This window comes from Nyctibius grandis, chromosome 5 (genome assembly GCF_013368605.1).
Source record: "Nyctibius grandis isolate bNycGra1 chromosome 5, bNycGra1.pri, whole genome shotgun sequence".
Classification (NCBI taxonomy): Eukaryota; Metazoa; Chordata; class Aves; order Nyctibiiformes; family Nyctibiidae; genus Nyctibius; species Nyctibius grandis.
This window is the reverse complement of record NC_090662.1, coordinates 27,682,788-27,700,039: the sequence shown is the minus strand read 5'-3', so window position 1 is coordinate 27,700,039 and position 17,252 is coordinate 27,682,788. Positions and strand designations below refer to the sequence as shown.

The following is a 17,252-nucleotide window of genomic DNA, read 5'->3' as shown; positions in this document are numbered from 1 at the left end:
GGGAGCTGGGTCTCTTTAGCTTAGAGAAGAGGAGACTGAGGGGTGACCTCATTAATGTTTATAAATATGTAAAGGGCAAGTGTCAAGAGGATGGAGCCAGGCTCTTCTCAGTGACATCCCTTGACAGGACAAGGGGCAATGGGTGCAAGCTGGAGCACAGGAGGTTCCACTTAAATTTGAGGAAAAACTTCTTTACTGTAAGGGTGACTGAACACTGGAACAGGCTGCCCAGAGAGGTTGTGGAGTCTCCTTCTCTGGAGACATTCAAAACCCGCCTGGACGCGTTCCTGTGTGATATGGTCTAGGCAATCCTGCCCCGGCAGGGGGATTGGACTAGATGATCTTTCGAGGTCCCTTCCAATCCCTAACATTCTGTGATTCTGTGATTCTGTGATTTTTAATCACTTTTTATCCAGTTTTAGTTATGTGTAAAATAGTAGAAAAAGATGGACTAAAGAGACATGAAAGGATTTAATGAGAAACTCAGGTCAGCTTAAATAGAACCAGATCAAATAAAATCAAGTCAGTGAGCCTACAAAGGCCAACAGAAAAGCGGTCAAAATTACCTCTTTCACAGGAAGCTTTGTTCTGTCATGTCTAAAATGTAAACAGTCAAAAGAAATAAGGCAGCCCTTGCAGCATCATAAGATGAGGCAGGGCTGCGGAGCCTTAGGGGAGGTGGCTGGGTTACCTGCCAGGCTGATGGGCAACACTGTCCAAAGGACTACGGGGTCGGAGCTCGATGGATGGAGAGGTCTCCTCCCTTCCTTGCCAAGAACTAGTGAATGAGGTTTAACTCATTCGCTAGTTCCCAGACATGTGTGGGTTCTGGATGTTAAAAAGATGCAGGATTTGACTACATGTTGGTTGTATGCAACGTTAAAATGAATTCCTGTGAGCTTAGTTATATTTCTCTTGTTATTTATTTTAAAACATTATGACACACTGATTCTTTATTAGTCTGGTAGGGGTAGTCTTCAGTGATCTGGGCTGGGTGCAATTTCAGACATGAGTACCTAAGCAGAAATTACCTGTTTTTCAAAGTGCTGATCCCACCATTCCCATTGATTGCTAGGGGTTTTAATAGATATACAAGAAGGAATTTTACTGAGAAAGCTGAGTGTAGAGCCTAGATGCAGGCATCCTGGGTGGGAGTTTCCAAAGCAGTCAATTCGTTAACATAAGTCTACTTCCACTGAAAAAGATAGTTGTAGCAACAACTTTGAATGGACAGAGTGGGATTATTCCAGAAAAATTCTGAAAATTCTACCTTCCTGTTTTAAAATGCCTTTTTGATCTGAAAGATAACAGCAGTTGTAGATTCTAAAAGTAACTTTATTTTTGTTATGTGGTGCTCTGTCACTGCTGGAGCACTGACCATTCAAATGAACAAAGACAGACAATTTGTCTCTATTCGATATGACTTTTCCCAGGAAAGTTGTGGGTTTCTTACCTTCTCTTCTTTTAACGGCTTCCAGTTTGGTGGAAGCTTATGGGGTTAATCTGTAGGCAATTACTGCAATTTCAGTGTGATCATTCTTTCATTAGGGTGGAAGCGGTAAAAAGGTAAAACAGCAATTAAAATCCATTAATAATTAAGTTAGATCTCTTAATCTAAAGCATAACTGCAACTACAATGGTATTATCTATCTGACATTCATTCCATGATCTTAGCTGCATGACTGTGGATCATCTTTATAATGCTTTGGTTCTCTCTCTCTTTTTCTCTCATCGATATGATTTTAAAACTGGTGTATTTTTTTAAATATTTATGTACACTTGAGTGAAACTGTGTATGTATATGCATATGCATAAATATAAGTATATATGTATATGCATATGTATATAATTGAGAGGAAATACAGTGTGGTTATTGAAAGCTGAGCTAAACAAACAAAATTCTTATTTAATCAGGCACCTAGACTATAAATAAATGAAATAACATATGCATTAATAGTTCCAAAATAATAATTTGAGAAAACTATAAAGTAGCAGGCTCAAAAATATGTGTGATCTCTTAAAGGCTAAAACTTTATGAAGAATCAAGTTCACTGTAGTGTGGTCTGAACAGAAACAATTCTCATTTCACACAGCAGGTGGACTCCAGAAATGTTCACTCTCTAAGTATCTACTGATGTTGACTGAAAGCTATCTAGATGTATAGAAGAAAGCTTTATTCCTTTTTTTATTTGCTAGTGTCCAGAAAATCTTCTGTAAAGATAAAAGACAGTTTACTAGTAAACTGCCAAACCAGTCTTATAGTCTATTCTAACTGTGCACTGAAGTACATAATGCAGGGGAATTATTCGTTTGATTCTAGTCCAGACGTTTCAAGGGCCTTTTTATGTCTGCCTTCCAAAAATGAAGGTTTGCAGGGAGAACAGACACAGAGCAAGAACTATCATTTAAGTTTACGTGTCTGGCTCTCATCTTTGCCATGAGTGATCTTTTGTAAACATACTTAAGATCACAAGATGTTTCATATCTTTGGGCAAGGCAAGAAAGATGTCATGTCACTGCAGCACTTGAAGAAAACTTTAAAAAGTCTGCAGGCGGTTAGAAAAGCCCTTAACATGCTGTACATTGGTGGAGCTGCAGTAAATCCATAGATGTGCAGATTCATTTTGCACATTATATAAATATATCATTGACAATAAAGGATTGGTCTCCCACAAAAGTAAAGATGAAATAAATAAGTGTTGTTCAGTGATTCACAATCTCTCATGACCCTATAGTTTTAGATGTGAATTACATGTTAAACACAAGCAGTGTCCTTTAAAATTCATGGTTTGCATATTTTGAAAACACAATGAAGTCATAGGGAATTGGTGACGTAGTTTGACCTGCATATTGATTGTGATTAGTAATAAACCAGCCCCATGGAACTGTTGCTAATGATATTGTCCAAGGAATGCAATTAAAATCAATTCTTGTTTGTTTAAACACATACCCTGAGCAGAGGCATGAACAAGAAAATCCCTGGTAAGTTATTTTATGGCACTATGTTGACAGCAGTGGCAGCATATTCAGGAATTTCAGCCTTTCTTGTGAAGTCCTGTGCAAATTGTTTTACTGCAAGGTAGGAGCTTTCTGCTGTTAATGTTAGTTGAAGTAATACTGTCAAATAGCTGTACAGTGTGCCCAGACTCAGAGGCTCCAAGACAACATCACAGTTTAACACTAGAAGATACTGTGACATTCATTTTGTCATAACAGCTTTCCCTAGTTATAGAGCATTAAGCAGAGAACAGGGCAGTTGTACAAAAGAACCCACACATATCTACCATTTGTCTGACTTTTTGTGAACAAAAATGACCTTAACCCTTTAAAGTCAGTGGGAAGATTTTTATTCCCCACCATAGAATTTAATAAGATTAGAATAATTGTGAGACAACTATTTCCCTTTGTTTTTTGATTCCATAATCAAGATCCACCAGTATTTACTAAATTCCAGGATGGATTCATATCTCTATCTATACTAGCGGCACATATCCTACTAATTGCCAAGTTTCACCTTGACAATATTAGGACATAATTGTCATTTGCTTATTGGTTCAATTTAGGCATAGCATCCTAGATGCAGCATAATTTCACGGAAACAGTGGATAATATTACTTGACAGTTGCCAAATTGATTTTATTATTATTTTGGAAAATAAAAATAGAAATCAGCATACTTCAGTGAAGAAAAGACCAATGAAATATTTTTTTCTTTTTGGAAAAATTACATTTTATTATTCTTTTTGGTTTCAAGAATACTCCTTCCTGAAATGGACACACTCCAGTAAAAGCGTGTTTCCATTTGTGTATTTTGCTTGTAACTAGTTAATAGGACTAAGCATATGCAATTATTCAAAAAGACAAATTTTGAATTATTGAACATTCCCATGACTAATATTCTGTTTAGCAAGAAAGGGCCACAACTGCATTTTTCATACAGTGTTTAAAAATAAAAACACATTAAGTAATGATTGCCATGGTTGAATTTTCACAATATTTTCTTCTTTGTCATAAAATGATCTTTTTCACTGTTTTAAGTCCCAGTTTCATAGCTTTTCAGTTTTGGTGAAAAAAACATTCGTGTTCTGGTGAACTTGTCACAATACAGAAATGAGGGTGAGACAATGAAATATGAGATAGTAGACACTATTTCTTAAGGTAACACTGACCCGAGAATGCTCCTATCTTCTGATGAAACAACTGGCAATAGCACCAGTTTGGGCAATGCAGTGTGGAGGATGAATATTTGTACAAAGTCATTTGAAGACAGTTTCATCTGAACTAAGGTAGATATATGCCTCAGAATTGTTCTAAACTCTTTTAACAGTTGCGGGAGAAAGGCATTTTTAGGATGTGGTTCATTTTAACCCAAAGTGCACATCTAAAACAGATTAAAAATATGTCCTAGGAAAGCTTTTCTCTGCAGAAATGATAAAGGAAAACTAGAATGAGCAACTCATGCAGCTGCCATATTTACTGCAGATGTCTAAAATTACCAAAAGAATTGCCCAATATCACAAATGTTGTGATGTCATTTATATCATGTCAGTGGATGCTTGAATATTATAACTATAAGGCACAAAGTTGATATAGTCCATTACTTGAAATGTAAGAACACACATGTGCTAAAACTTGTGATAAGGAATCACTATTTATCTGGATATTTTGTCTGAAATTTTTGGGAGCCGGTGGCACCTCTGGCCTTCCATAGAGAAAAATAACAGTTTTCACCTGCAAATTTCAAGAAAGTTAATTTTAAATTGATTGATTTGTATTCCAGGTTTTTACTGCCAATTTTTTAGACATCTAACATTAATTAATTCTTATATATACGTTTCTGCTAGTACCTATAAAATTTATCAGAAATGATCAAAATGTGAGAAATTCAGCTCCTTATGAAGTGTGTTTACAGTGTGTGCCATTACATTAGCGGTCTCTAGTTCTTTACTGTATTCTGTTGATTTAATAACCAGTCTATATTTCTGTATCCAAGCATAAACATAGATAAAATATTTCTGTCTTAATTGTGGGTCTTAGGGAATTCTTCTTTAACTAGGACATGAAAAAAGGTCAGATTCTTTTCTATAAAGAAAATTAATTAAAAAGTGAATATTTTTAAATATAAATATGTCCATTATTTATGCTACTCTTATGGTAGTGTCTGAGGTTTACTATGGATTACGTCTCACATGAAGACCCACAAGAAGATTATATTTATAGTTATACTAAATCCTTTCCTTCAGTACCTCTAATAAGTTTTTGTAACGGCTTTACTAGCTCTAACATTTTCTCCTTGATATTTTTCTTTTTTCTTTCTTTTTTCCTTTATGCACCTGTGTCACCTGAAGATAATTTGGGGCATTTCATCACAGAAATGTATTCCATATGACTGCAGATATGCAAAAAAAATTGCTAAGGGCAAATAGATAGGATTGTATGATAAGTAGAGACAACATGACAAGAATGTTATATAAGTTTGCCTTAATAAATTTTCTTATATCTTTAGCAAATGTAGTACCTTGTACATTTACTGTGGATTGGGATAATTTATTACAAAACTGTTGTCTGAATGAAGAAAGGATTCTAAATTTCATATTAAAAATATAAACTGAAGAGCAAAGGATGAATGAATTGCAGAACCAAACCCAAATATTTTTTTTCCTCTTTAAATGTCCTTGAAGAAGATTTCAAAGTCATATAGATGGGTGCAGTGCTGCCATTTTCACAGATTCCATTTTAAATTCAGGACTGTGGTTCTCGAATTCGTCCAGAGGAATCCTGTGGCTTGCAGCCTCTGTCTCATGAATACCTCTCAGCAATTTCACAGACGGTGTTTAAGACCTGTGAAGGTGGAGACACAAAAGGTTTGTACTTAATCCTCTTTCTTCTGAAAATTAACTCATGCACCTCATCAAGGTAAAACTAGAAAAAATGTTTCCTCTTTTCTATGGACATGCACTAACCTACGCACAATAAATTCAGCTAATCACTTGTAATAGTCACAGATATTTAAAATCAGGTTAATTAGTTTATGTGACAATTTTTTGTTTAATAAATTTCTGTCAGTGATCCACCACTGGTTTTGTTATTGTCATGTAGCCTTTAAAATGCATTGAAATATTTCCATCAAAAACATTTAAAATAAGAATACTTCATTCTAAATGTAAAGGATTATCTACTCAAAATAAAAATTAGCTTTAGAAAAAGAACACAACATTTTGATCCATTTGAATTTTATATTTCCACTTCTATATTGGAAACACAAAAACAATTAATAATTTCAAACAGTAAAGTATGTGTTTTTACATATATTGATACCTTAAAAAACAAGATGGACAAATCAAACATGGTACAATAACCAATAAAATCAAGACATCTCTTTGGCTTAGTGAGAACCCAGATTACAATGGAACAGCAGACAGGTATTCATCTTTAGGACACAGCTGCATGAAGATTTATGCAAGTGTACTTTAACAAATCTGAGTAATCCACAAGACTACTCAGGTATGCAATCTTATTCAGAGCTGAAGTTGTTGCTGGATTGGACAATAAGTAAATTTTTTCAATTCTTTGTTAGACAAATGAAAAATAACCCAACACTCTTGTATCGTCTACTAACACAACTGTATATTTTATCTTGCCATAGATAGGAGCAGTTTCTCACAGCAGTAAATTTGCACAAACTCATTGAATAATCAATACAAAGCAAAAGGAATGTGGGAAGTGCCTGAGTGCATCACTTTGTGTGAAACATAGAGGCTTATATTAATTTTGTGTTATATGAAGGGAACACACAGAGGAGACACTGTTGTACCTGGCAGTGTATTTGAATCACACAGCAAGCTGTGAATCATAAAGAAGCACAACCCATCCTATGCTACTATATCAGAACATAACATTCCTGACTAGAAAGTGCAAACCAAATTGACAGAAGAGTCCTTCTGGGGTGGACAATCTGTTTCTCCTGATATATATAATATGCTTCTTTTGAATACCGTGTCTAGCTAAGTGAAGCTGAATATAAAATACCTTACAGCCTTACTGCAAATAATATACACATTTTAAATGGAAACAAACTTCAGGAGATATAGTCTCAAAGGACAAGTATATTAAACAGGGAAGAATAATTTCTACTTATAAAGTGAAGATTGCCAAGAGGCGTCTAATAAGCCTAGAACTGGTGTTTGCAGTATGTGGCAACAAGTGGTTGTACAGTTTTAATGTACATCACAACTTCCAACTGAAACTGGAAAGCATGGCTTTTTGTGGAAAATCATTCCAAATGTGTAACAACTGAATGATACCCCAATCCTGGCAGTGAACATTTTCCTAACACATATGGGAGTAATTGCAAATTCCCACCCAAAGCAGCAACATATCTTGTACTCAAATAAGTTAAATTTTCAGAGAAGCCAAGCAATGTCCTGTTTCCTCTCAGAAGAAAACTGAAAACTTCTGCAGAAGTAAGGTAGCATCATACATTGTTCCTACGCCAGGGAACAGCTTGGTTGCATGGGGATGCTGAGGTACTAGCACAGAAAAATGTGTCTCTGCTGGCAAAAGTTTCTGTTTGTGCAGACGTAGGCAGAGGCTGAGGCAGAGCAGCAGAGAGAGATGAAACCTTAGTTCTTCTGACATCAGTGGTAAAACTTAGAAGTCTGCTTTGCAGTTCGGTACAACCAGGATTTCATGCCTCATTTCTAGTCCTTTGATGCACTCCAGAGACAGCAGTTCAGGGTCTAAGCAAAGGCAGAACTGTCTGCCTCCTGTCCTAGTCACCACGGCACTATTCTTTGGAGGAAGCTCAGCATCTTACCAAATGTGCACTTAATTTACACCATTTCTTTCTCTCTCTCTCTTTTTTTAAAAAAAATCAATAAATACAAATTGGAATATTCAACAGAGGAAGTTTCTCACTTTCCATCTTGTTTGAATCATTGAATTAAATTATTATTTTTATAGCAACAAAAATCCTTTTTCCTTCAGAAAATCACCTTTAGTTCAATGGGGTTTGAACCAGGCTATCACGGGAATATTACCTCTCTGTTCACTATTGCTGTGTTATCAATAGTATAGAAGTCAGCAAGCACTAACCACGTGTTTAGCTTCTCAGAGAGAGAGAAAGAATTGATAGAGACCATGAGCACCCCAAGCTGTGCTAAATGCCTGCAGTTGAGTCGGGCTACTGCAGTCTGGAAATTTCGTATGCAGACACTTACAAAATCTGGTGGGTAAGAGAACACAGCTTCACTTCTAATATTCTGCCTCACTGCTATGACATACATGTTTTAGTTGTATCCAGCTTTCCATATTTTCCACAACTGTATCCAGTTTAACATAACTCTGTACGAGCTCTCTCCAGATTTAACAGCTACCTGGATTTAGGTCCAGCAGAGACATAAACTGATGTTCAACTAAATGAGCATCTCCTTTGATTACAAACAGTAAATTTCAGTTTGGACATAAGTTTGTAGGCCTAAGGCCGTTTATTCTGTAGCATGAGAATTGTGTCCTTTTAAAAATAATTTAATTTTTGTTGTTCATAAATGCAGATTAAAAAAAAAAAATCTATACCCTATTCACCAAGAAAACATTTTTTAAAAGACTTAGGGTGCCAAATAGACATCAAATGTAAAAGTAAGCCAGTCCTTAGCATTAGTTTGGGTTAAATTTTTGAATTTGGAGTTGTCAGTTTAGCATTTTTTTTCTTTTTATATGGATAATTGTATGGCATTATAAAAAAGTCGGATTTTGATCTTGAAAGTAAAATATGTGTATTTGTGGCTATGACAATGGGAAAGGTTGAATAAAAATAAAAAGAGGCTGCAAGACCTATCCAGAAGAAACAAACTATCACATTGAGTGTACAGCCTTTATTGGTTAAAAGTTTTAAACTTAGGCTAATATTTTTTAAATACAAGGTAAACAGTCCCAATGAATTTTTTTAAAAGCAAATTTCATGCCATTTTAGGAGAACAGTATGTAGGAGCACTGGCAATGTTTAATCTCATATCTTAAGCAGAAGATTTATGCATGCAGCTGATAAACTGCTTTAATGAGCCAAAATTCCAGTTTACTTTCACTCTTCCTGTGGAAACCTCTTACTTACTGGCTTTCATAAAACTTTATTTTTAGCAGTTTTTAATTTGGGGATAAACTTAAACTAACAGCAGCTGTCTCTTTCTTGCTCTCAGTGAGTTGTAGGTAAACTTTCCTTCGCCTGGTAGATCCAATACTAACTCTTTTAGGTGAAGCACCAGAAAATGCAGACTGCTTGAAATGGTGCTGAAAGTGACATTGGGTGCTGCTACCTCATAGAAATGGGGGAAAAAAACCCCAATATATAATTGCAGTAAAATATAAGCTTAATTTCCAAACTAATATTGATTGTTTGCAATTTTTCATTGTTAACTGTCTTCCTCTTTTACATATGAGTTTCATTTTATCTTTTAACACGATCTTATTTTTGAAGGGTAGGAATGCATTGACTAACTGTTGCGAAGATACAATAGGAAAAGTTAATAATAATTGGATTAAAATGCATAAATTTACATTTAAAAAATAATTTAAAAATCTATACAAATACAAAAACTGCAACTCTTCTATGAGCATTAAATGTCAGTGCTTCCTATAAATATGAATTTCTCTCCATATGTCCTTGTTCTCTCATTTTTTCACATTTGCCACTAACCGATTTTGCATATGCCAAAAATTGTTCTTTTTTTTCCTTAATATACCTAGAGAACTATTGAATATAAATCAAACACACTATTTGAAAGAAGCTTTTCAAAAGGTACTTATCATCTTCAGTTACCAGTTTAAACTTTTATTGTTCAGATGTTTCAGCTCCTCAATATTCATTTTATATAGTTCTACTTTTCCAGTTTATTACCTAAAACCAGATCAGCTCATAAATGTATGGGATGTTAAGAAGAAAATACCATAAAATGAAGGATCTCAGAAGTTGTAGACATTGCCAGAACTTTTACGTATTTGGTTTGAGAGAAAAATTATAACGTCAGGAGAAAACTACCCAGTTCTATAATATTCTTTGGATGTAGTGGTAGTCTGAGTCCGGACCTCAAACCAACCAACCATTCTATCCCTACTCTGTTACTCAAAAGGCACAAAGCAATAAAAGGTGTTTGCATGGCACCTATTACTGTGTTATCTGAGACCTTGCACTTTTCAGTCTCTTCATATGACTGCTATGAAGCTGGGAATGACCCTTTAGCCATGGATTGCAAACAGGGCGTGGAGGGAGCTAAGAGCAAGATCCACAAGTGGCCATAGAATTCTTGGAGGGTCAAAGCATACCAGGCCCCTGTGGTAGCCAGGAAGCCACAGGCTGGAGCAAGGGACCTCAAAGTCAAGGGAGGGCCATCATGAGGAAGGGATTCACAGTGGCCAGCACTGGAGGCTTCAAGAAAGAGGAATCATCTAAATTCAGCCCTCGGTTTCCCAGCTGAGCAGGGTATTCAACTGGAAGAGCACTCCCTGCTCCTGGTTATCCACCTTGTATCTTTAGATAAAGACTCACTTTAACACCTAGACAAAAAGTCTACATAGAATCTCACCCAGGGACCAAAGTTTGGATCTCTCTTCTCCCAAATAAATCACCACGTTACAGTCATGCTATTTTCCCATCCTAGTGAATTTTGAACTTTAAAGCAGGCCTCAGCTGACGAGAAGAGTGGGGAAAGTTATCCTTAAGGACAAACAGCTAGGTGATTAGCACACAGGTGATACAAATTTATAACTCCTCTGGGCAATGAGCACTGGGCAGCTCCATCTCTCTGCTTGCACCCTAGCACCACGTGCCTGAGCATCCCTCCTTCCTCTCCTTATGTCATGGTGAACCGGGCTGCTTGCCTGGCAGCAGCCTTCAGGAGGCACCCATGGGAACCAGGGGAGCCAGGTTATGCTCACTGATCCACAGCGTGCTAAAGTCAGTGTCCAGGCTTTTGTTTAGGTCCAGTCTGCCATTACTTGCCCCACATCACCTGCAAGTGTAGCTGAGGGTGGGGTGAGCATGCTCTGCATGGGGCAGAAGTAGCAGTGGCTGTGCAGGCTACACAGCAGCTGGAGCTGCGTGGTCATAGCACCGTGGGATGCATTCCACCCTTAGATGTACCAGCGCAGGCTCCTGTACAAACAATTCTTGATGGGTTTATTTAGAAGGACTTTTTTATCTGCTAAGATAATTCCCCCTGCTACTTACCACAACATATCCGTTTAGGACTTTTGCTCAGTGTAAGCCAGGCTGCCTCCCTGGGCGTTCCCTTGCTCCTGAGGTAGCAGCTGTCTCTCCCAAGGCTGCTGAGATCTTGCAGGGTTGCTTCACTCAGCCTCCCACTCAGTCCCTGGCCTGATAAATGTCGATAGGCAGCCTTGTTTTTTTGCTGTGACTTCTTGTGCAGCAGCAATCTATCACACACAGCGAAGCACACCCGGCTGGCTGCTGAGCTGCTGCTCAGTAGTAGTGGCAGTCACAAACTCCAAGGCCAGATCAACTCTGCAAACATTTGCTTTCAGAGCTGTTTGCTGGGCTGCAATGAGAAACCCGGCTGTGCTAGCAAGGCCTGAGAGCATTGACACAAGGACCTGGGGGCCTCTGCGCTTTTCCTGGTGTAAAATGCCTTTAATCAGAGGCAAAAGCAGGTTTTGCTGGCAGAGCTACACAGACACTGGGAGATATTGTCAGGACAATGCACTTGTATGGGTGAGAAAAGTGTTTCGTCTCTTGATCTGAATATAAAGGCAACTCGAAAGTTTTCTGTCTTCTTTCAGAAGCTAAATACCTCTGACTTCCAGTAAGATTTTGGAAATTAACAAAATAACAAAATCATTCAGCTTTTTAGGTAAGAGATGCTTAAAACCCACTGAATTTTTGTAATGTCACTTTATGGCCCTAATCTGTAAAATCATTTTTGAAAATAGGGATTGGGCTCTAATAAATCACATAGGTTGTTCATCTCACCTTACTGTCACCTTCTGAAACGTATATGTGTAGTATGGGATGGTTCTCTGAACTCTCACAAATTAAAGAAATTAGTATTTCTGAGGGAAAGTCATCCTCTCATTATCTGTACATTATCTGTAAAATCTTAGATTCATTTTTCTATCAGGGGCCTCTCAAAACCTAGCTTCAATCAACCTCCCACCTTTTAGATGTTTAGTGGTATAGGAGAATGAATCTTGTCTTTAGACACTTCTGGATGTGAATATTTTTCTCTTCCCATTCAGCCTCCACACTCCCTTTCCGTTTCTCATATACCTTCTGTGGAGAAAGGACAAGCTGCTACAAGAAAGGCAACGTGAACTGAGAAATGAACCCACACACAACTATCAAATTTCAGCATTTGCAGCTCTTTCATGGAAAGGAAAAACTCCCATCCTTGCTAAATGAAAAGGGCATAACACAGAGGAAGGAAATAGTCTCTTCAAAGGGTTGGAGGGCATTTAATTTAGGGAAAACTCCTAAAACAAAATAGTAAAAGAAAATCTCATTTGCTGTATAATAAGGCTACTCACAAAAATACAGAGGAGGTGCTGACATTCTGTTACTGTTTTCCAGGGCAGTGGATTGTCCCTTGCCTCAGCTGCTCTGACAACAGGACCTGTGACTGGAGAGAAATAACGTGGCAGCCCCATGGCTGCCAATACTCTGTGCTAGCCAAGCCTGAGGTCCAGCGCTGTGTGGAGGGCAGAAGGGTATGTAACAGATTTTACATTTTATTTTGGTTTTATTCACCTGCATATTTAATGTTCTGAAGCCTTAAAAACAATTTTATGAATGATCTGTAAGAAAAAATCTCTTTTTATTATAATTGGGAAAAGATTCAGATGGAAAATCCACAGGGACAAAAACCAACCGTCATCCATAATTTAGCCTCATATGCAGTCACAGTTGTCTGCTGCCATTTCGCATAGAGTTTAGGTCACACCAGTGGAGTTTTAAGACCTACAGTGTACGTGGTTACCAGTTAGACCTGCAGTGAGTATATAAGGACTGTAAATGGAGGATGGATTTGCATTGTTGTCACAGTTTGTCTCACACTCGACATGCAAGCTGGGTTTCTTCTGCTGCATACCTAATGCATGGCATTGCTTGTGCACACTAATCTTACCAAGTCTTCTCGCCCATTCTTTTCTTGTAGTGAAGCTTCTAAAGTGATTGCTTGGAAATACAAGGTGTCCTTAATAAGCATGCTATGACTGTAAAACTGTTGAGAGAGCTCTGATCTGAGGCTCAGGTACCTTACTGAGGATACAAGTATCCAGAAAGTAAGTAATTAATTGTTATAAAGACTTTTATAGTGTGTTGTCTAGGTAAGAAAATAGTAACTAAAAGTGGCGTTTTGATAAAATCCGAGAGCATTTCTATACAGACAAATACAAAAATAGCAGTCTTTCAGTTAACATTTCCTCCTCTTTTCTGGTCATTTCTTGTCCTGCACAAAGTCCTTCATTGCCTTTTGGCTTTATTTCTGCCTGTGGTTTTCTCTATTACTATAGAGCTGTGGGTTTCTCCTAACATATTTTTCTAAAAAAACACAGGTTTATATGACAGAGGAGAAGCTTGATTTGTTCCTCATGTACAAAGCAAGCACTTCTGGATTAACCACAGCAAAAAAATATAGAAGAATTTGATAGCTTTGCTTTGGTCTTTAATTTCCATAGACAATGGGCTGCTTCAACAAGCAAACACCCTTTTGTCAGGCAACTGAAGGACAGCAGAGGAACAATGCGCCACTACGGAAGTGGATTGCCAGGGTATTGCTGGGAGAATTGTGCTGACATTCCCACCTCCTGAATTTGACCACTCACATTCACCAGTGTGAAAAACAAGACAACGTTTGTTAAGGGTCCATCAAAACCAAGTATCTGAAATGAATGTTTGTTAGCTTGATTTTTTAATGAAAATTCATCTATGATATGACTCTCTGAGGTCACTGATCTATTCTAGTGTCAGATGAGAGCCAGATCCTATATGATCTACATTAACACCCTTCAAGAAAAATCTCTGTGAGACTAATTGTACTTGTTCCCCATTCTACATCTTTTGCAAAAGTCTTCCGTCATTGTCTGATAACATTCACTGCTCTGTAGAAATCTGCTGGATCACTCCTTTTACCTTTGCATAGATGTCCATTTAACTGGTTTATTCTTTTAAAGTCATAACTCTAATGCATGTCCCCCTTTTGGTATATTTCTCCTATATCTTTCCCTCTGATGTTATTTTTGTCATCACTTTGCAGTGTTTTTAAATTTGTGTGACATTTCACAATAGCTTTTTTTCTTCTTTCACCGTATAAATAAATGTAGAGCCTGGACCAGCCCCCTTGTGTCGATAGAACTTAAGAACTAAGAGAGTTTTTCTTCAAACCTAAGTTAGATGAGTAAAAATGGCCCTCAGCTTGGATGATAAAGTCATGATTCTGTCTGTGATTAAGGCAAACTTTAGAATTACTTTACACAGTCTAAGCAATGTAATAGAAAAAGTATTTTTTTTCTGGTTGTCACTGAAAGAGACTTTTGCCTGTTAGTTGTAATATATGCTATTATATATGTTTAAGCAATCTGGATCTTTTATAAGGGAGCTATGGAATAGAGAGATATGATTTTTGTGAACAAATACATTTTTATTACACAAGAGATTTTGGTAACCATCTATAAATATTTATATTTCCTATTTTTTATATTCATTTAAAACCATTATATACCTTGTCTGTAAGCGCTACAGAGATCACTGACTTCTACCCAAAATAATGACATCATAGTTCTGTAGTAGAATAAGCAGAAGGTTTCAACACTGGAAATGTGAGCAGATTGCAAAAAGAGCATGAATGCAAACCATAAGGGCAAAAATCATCAACCCAAGTGAGGACACTGAGATGATCTAGAATGCTGTTTGATTTATATTGTCATATGCTGAAGTTCATTAAGAACAACAGCTCACTCATGTATCACTTCTCAAAATGTACTCAATTAACCTCTATGCCCCTGCATTCTGGGGATTTGTAGTATGCCACCACACTTAGTATATTCAGCTTTTGTAACTTTGGTCTCTGGAGTTCAAAATCCTTTACAAAGGAGTCATGTATAATGATCTGCATTTTGCAGCATCAGACGCAAAATCGTTCTATCAGAACTGGAAGTAACCATGAGCTCTCCCAACCCCAGCCCCATTTTCTTACTTGCAGATCACACAGAATCTGAATTGTTGCTCAAAGTTTGTTTGAACTAAGGCAACAAAACCAATCTTTCCTCAGGAAAGCAGAGATAGGTATGTCTACAGCATCATTGGGACAAATGATGTCACACCTTCCATCAAAACATTAACAGCCGTCTGTGACTGAATTTCTCTTCTTAAAAACCCATCATAAAAAGTTCAGTCATGCAAGATATGACCAGGAATCAAAGGTAAAGCAAGTAGTGGCATTTGTGATTCACTAGACTGAAGTCTCTGATTTTTGTCCTGAAAAAAATAATTTGGTTTCAGGATTCTGAGCTGCTGGCTTTACTTCTTAGGTTAAAATGTCATGATAAAACATTATTAACGTGTCTGTGATTACGTCTTTTCTTTTAAGTAGGAGGTGTTAATTGCTATGCCACTGCCAAATTCCAACTATGATAACTACAGGCTGTTTTCTTATACTTTACTAGTTTTATATGCAAAAAAAATATAAATAAAAAAAAGCCTACTTGTCTTTCTACTTCTGATGAATGTGAAGGGAAGCATGTAATGAGTTAAACACTTCTGTGCTGTGTCCCTGGTCTGAGTGCACTGCAGCAACTGATGAAATAAGATGTACAGTGAATGCTCTTCTTGGCTGAAATGCAGCACATGTAAGACCAACTGCATGTTTAAGTGCAGTCGTTCTGGTTTTCCCATGTTTCATAAAACAACAGTAAAATGCAGCCTTCAGCTACGTCTCTTGCTCATTAGTTTCTTTTATGCATTTGTCAATGTTTCTGAAATATGTTTATGGTCACCCAAACAGAGCACTTCTTTCCTATCTACATCATAAATAAGCCTTCAAAAATGCTTTCTAATTTGTTTTCTAACTCCAGGCTGCTTTCATGTCTTATATTAAAATTGATTTGTTTTTCAGAGCTCATCTCTAAAACTATCATCTCCTTTCTCTGTAACAGAAATTCATTTTCCCTGGCTGTGTCTTCCAATTGATTTCTCATCATCATTAACTGCTATTTTAATTTGTGTGCATATAAAACTTTGTTTGAGCTAAGTTGTCTCTGTTTCATGAAAACCTAAGACCACCTGTAGTGAAACAATAACATGCAGATTGGTGGAGACATGAGAGAGGATATACATCCACAAAAATGTTTATGAGGCCTTATTTTGGTTTATGATGTGTTAGCAAGACTAGTCAGTCATATGTCTGCATTTCAGACATAGAAAACAGGAAAATTTTGAAGTGCTGAGGCTAACATGATTCTGACTGAGTAGATTTTCATTCAGTCCACTTTTCTCCTCCATTTAAACTAAGGGTAACAAATGTAGGCTGTGTTGTTCTTAGGGAATTTCACATGTGTGTCCTAATTAGAATCATAGAATCATTTTGGTTGGAAAGGACCTTTAAGATCATCAAGTCCAACCATTAACCTAGCACTGCCAAGCCCACCACTAAACTATGTCCCTAAGCACCACATCTACACATCTTTTAAACACCTCCAGGGATGGTGACTCCACCACTTCCCTGGGCAGCCTGTTCAAATGCCTGACAACCCTTTCGGTGAGGAAATTTTTCCTAATATCCAATCTAAACCTGCCCTGGCACAACTTGAGGCCGTTTCCTCTCATCCTATCACTTGTTACTTGGGAGAAGAGACTGACACCCACCTCGCTACTACCTCTTTTCAGGTAGTTGTAGAGAGCGATAAAGTCTCCTCTGAGCCTCCTTTTCTTCAGACTAAACGACCCCAGTTCCCTCAGCCGCTCCTCATCAGACTTGTGCTCTAGACCCCTCACCAACTTTGTTGCCCTTCTTTGGACTCTCTCCAGCACCTCAATGTCTTTCTTGTAGTGAGGGGCCCAAACTGAACACAGTATTCGAGGTGCAGCCTCACCAGTGCTGAACACAGACAATCACTTCCCTAGTCCTGCTGGACACACTATTTCTGATACAAGCCAGAATGCTGTTGGCCTTCTTGGACACCTGGGCACACTGCTGGCTCATATTCAGCCGGCTATCGATGAACACCCCCAGGTCCTTTTACACAAGGCAG

The 17,252-nt window shown here is 37.5% G+C and overlaps 1 protein-coding gene across 3 annotated transcripts in view; it reads left to right on the top strand.

Moving 5' to 3' along the window:
* The window catches only part of CPED1 (cadherin like and PC-esterase domain containing 1), a 164,447-nt gene that overhangs the window by 131,170 nt on the left and 16,025 nt on the right, over positions 1 to 17,252 (top strand). For all 3 annotated transcript variants that reach the window (XM_068402073.1, XM_068402071.1, XM_068402072.1), the window contains 2 exons: positions 5,746 to 5,863; positions 12,577 to 12,713. In XM_068402073.1, coding sequence (XP_068258174.1) covers positions 5,746 to 5,863; positions 12,577 to 12,713 — 255 coding nt within the window. The remainder of the gene's footprint in view (positions 1 to 5,745; positions 5,864 to 12,576; positions 12,714 to 17,252) is intronic.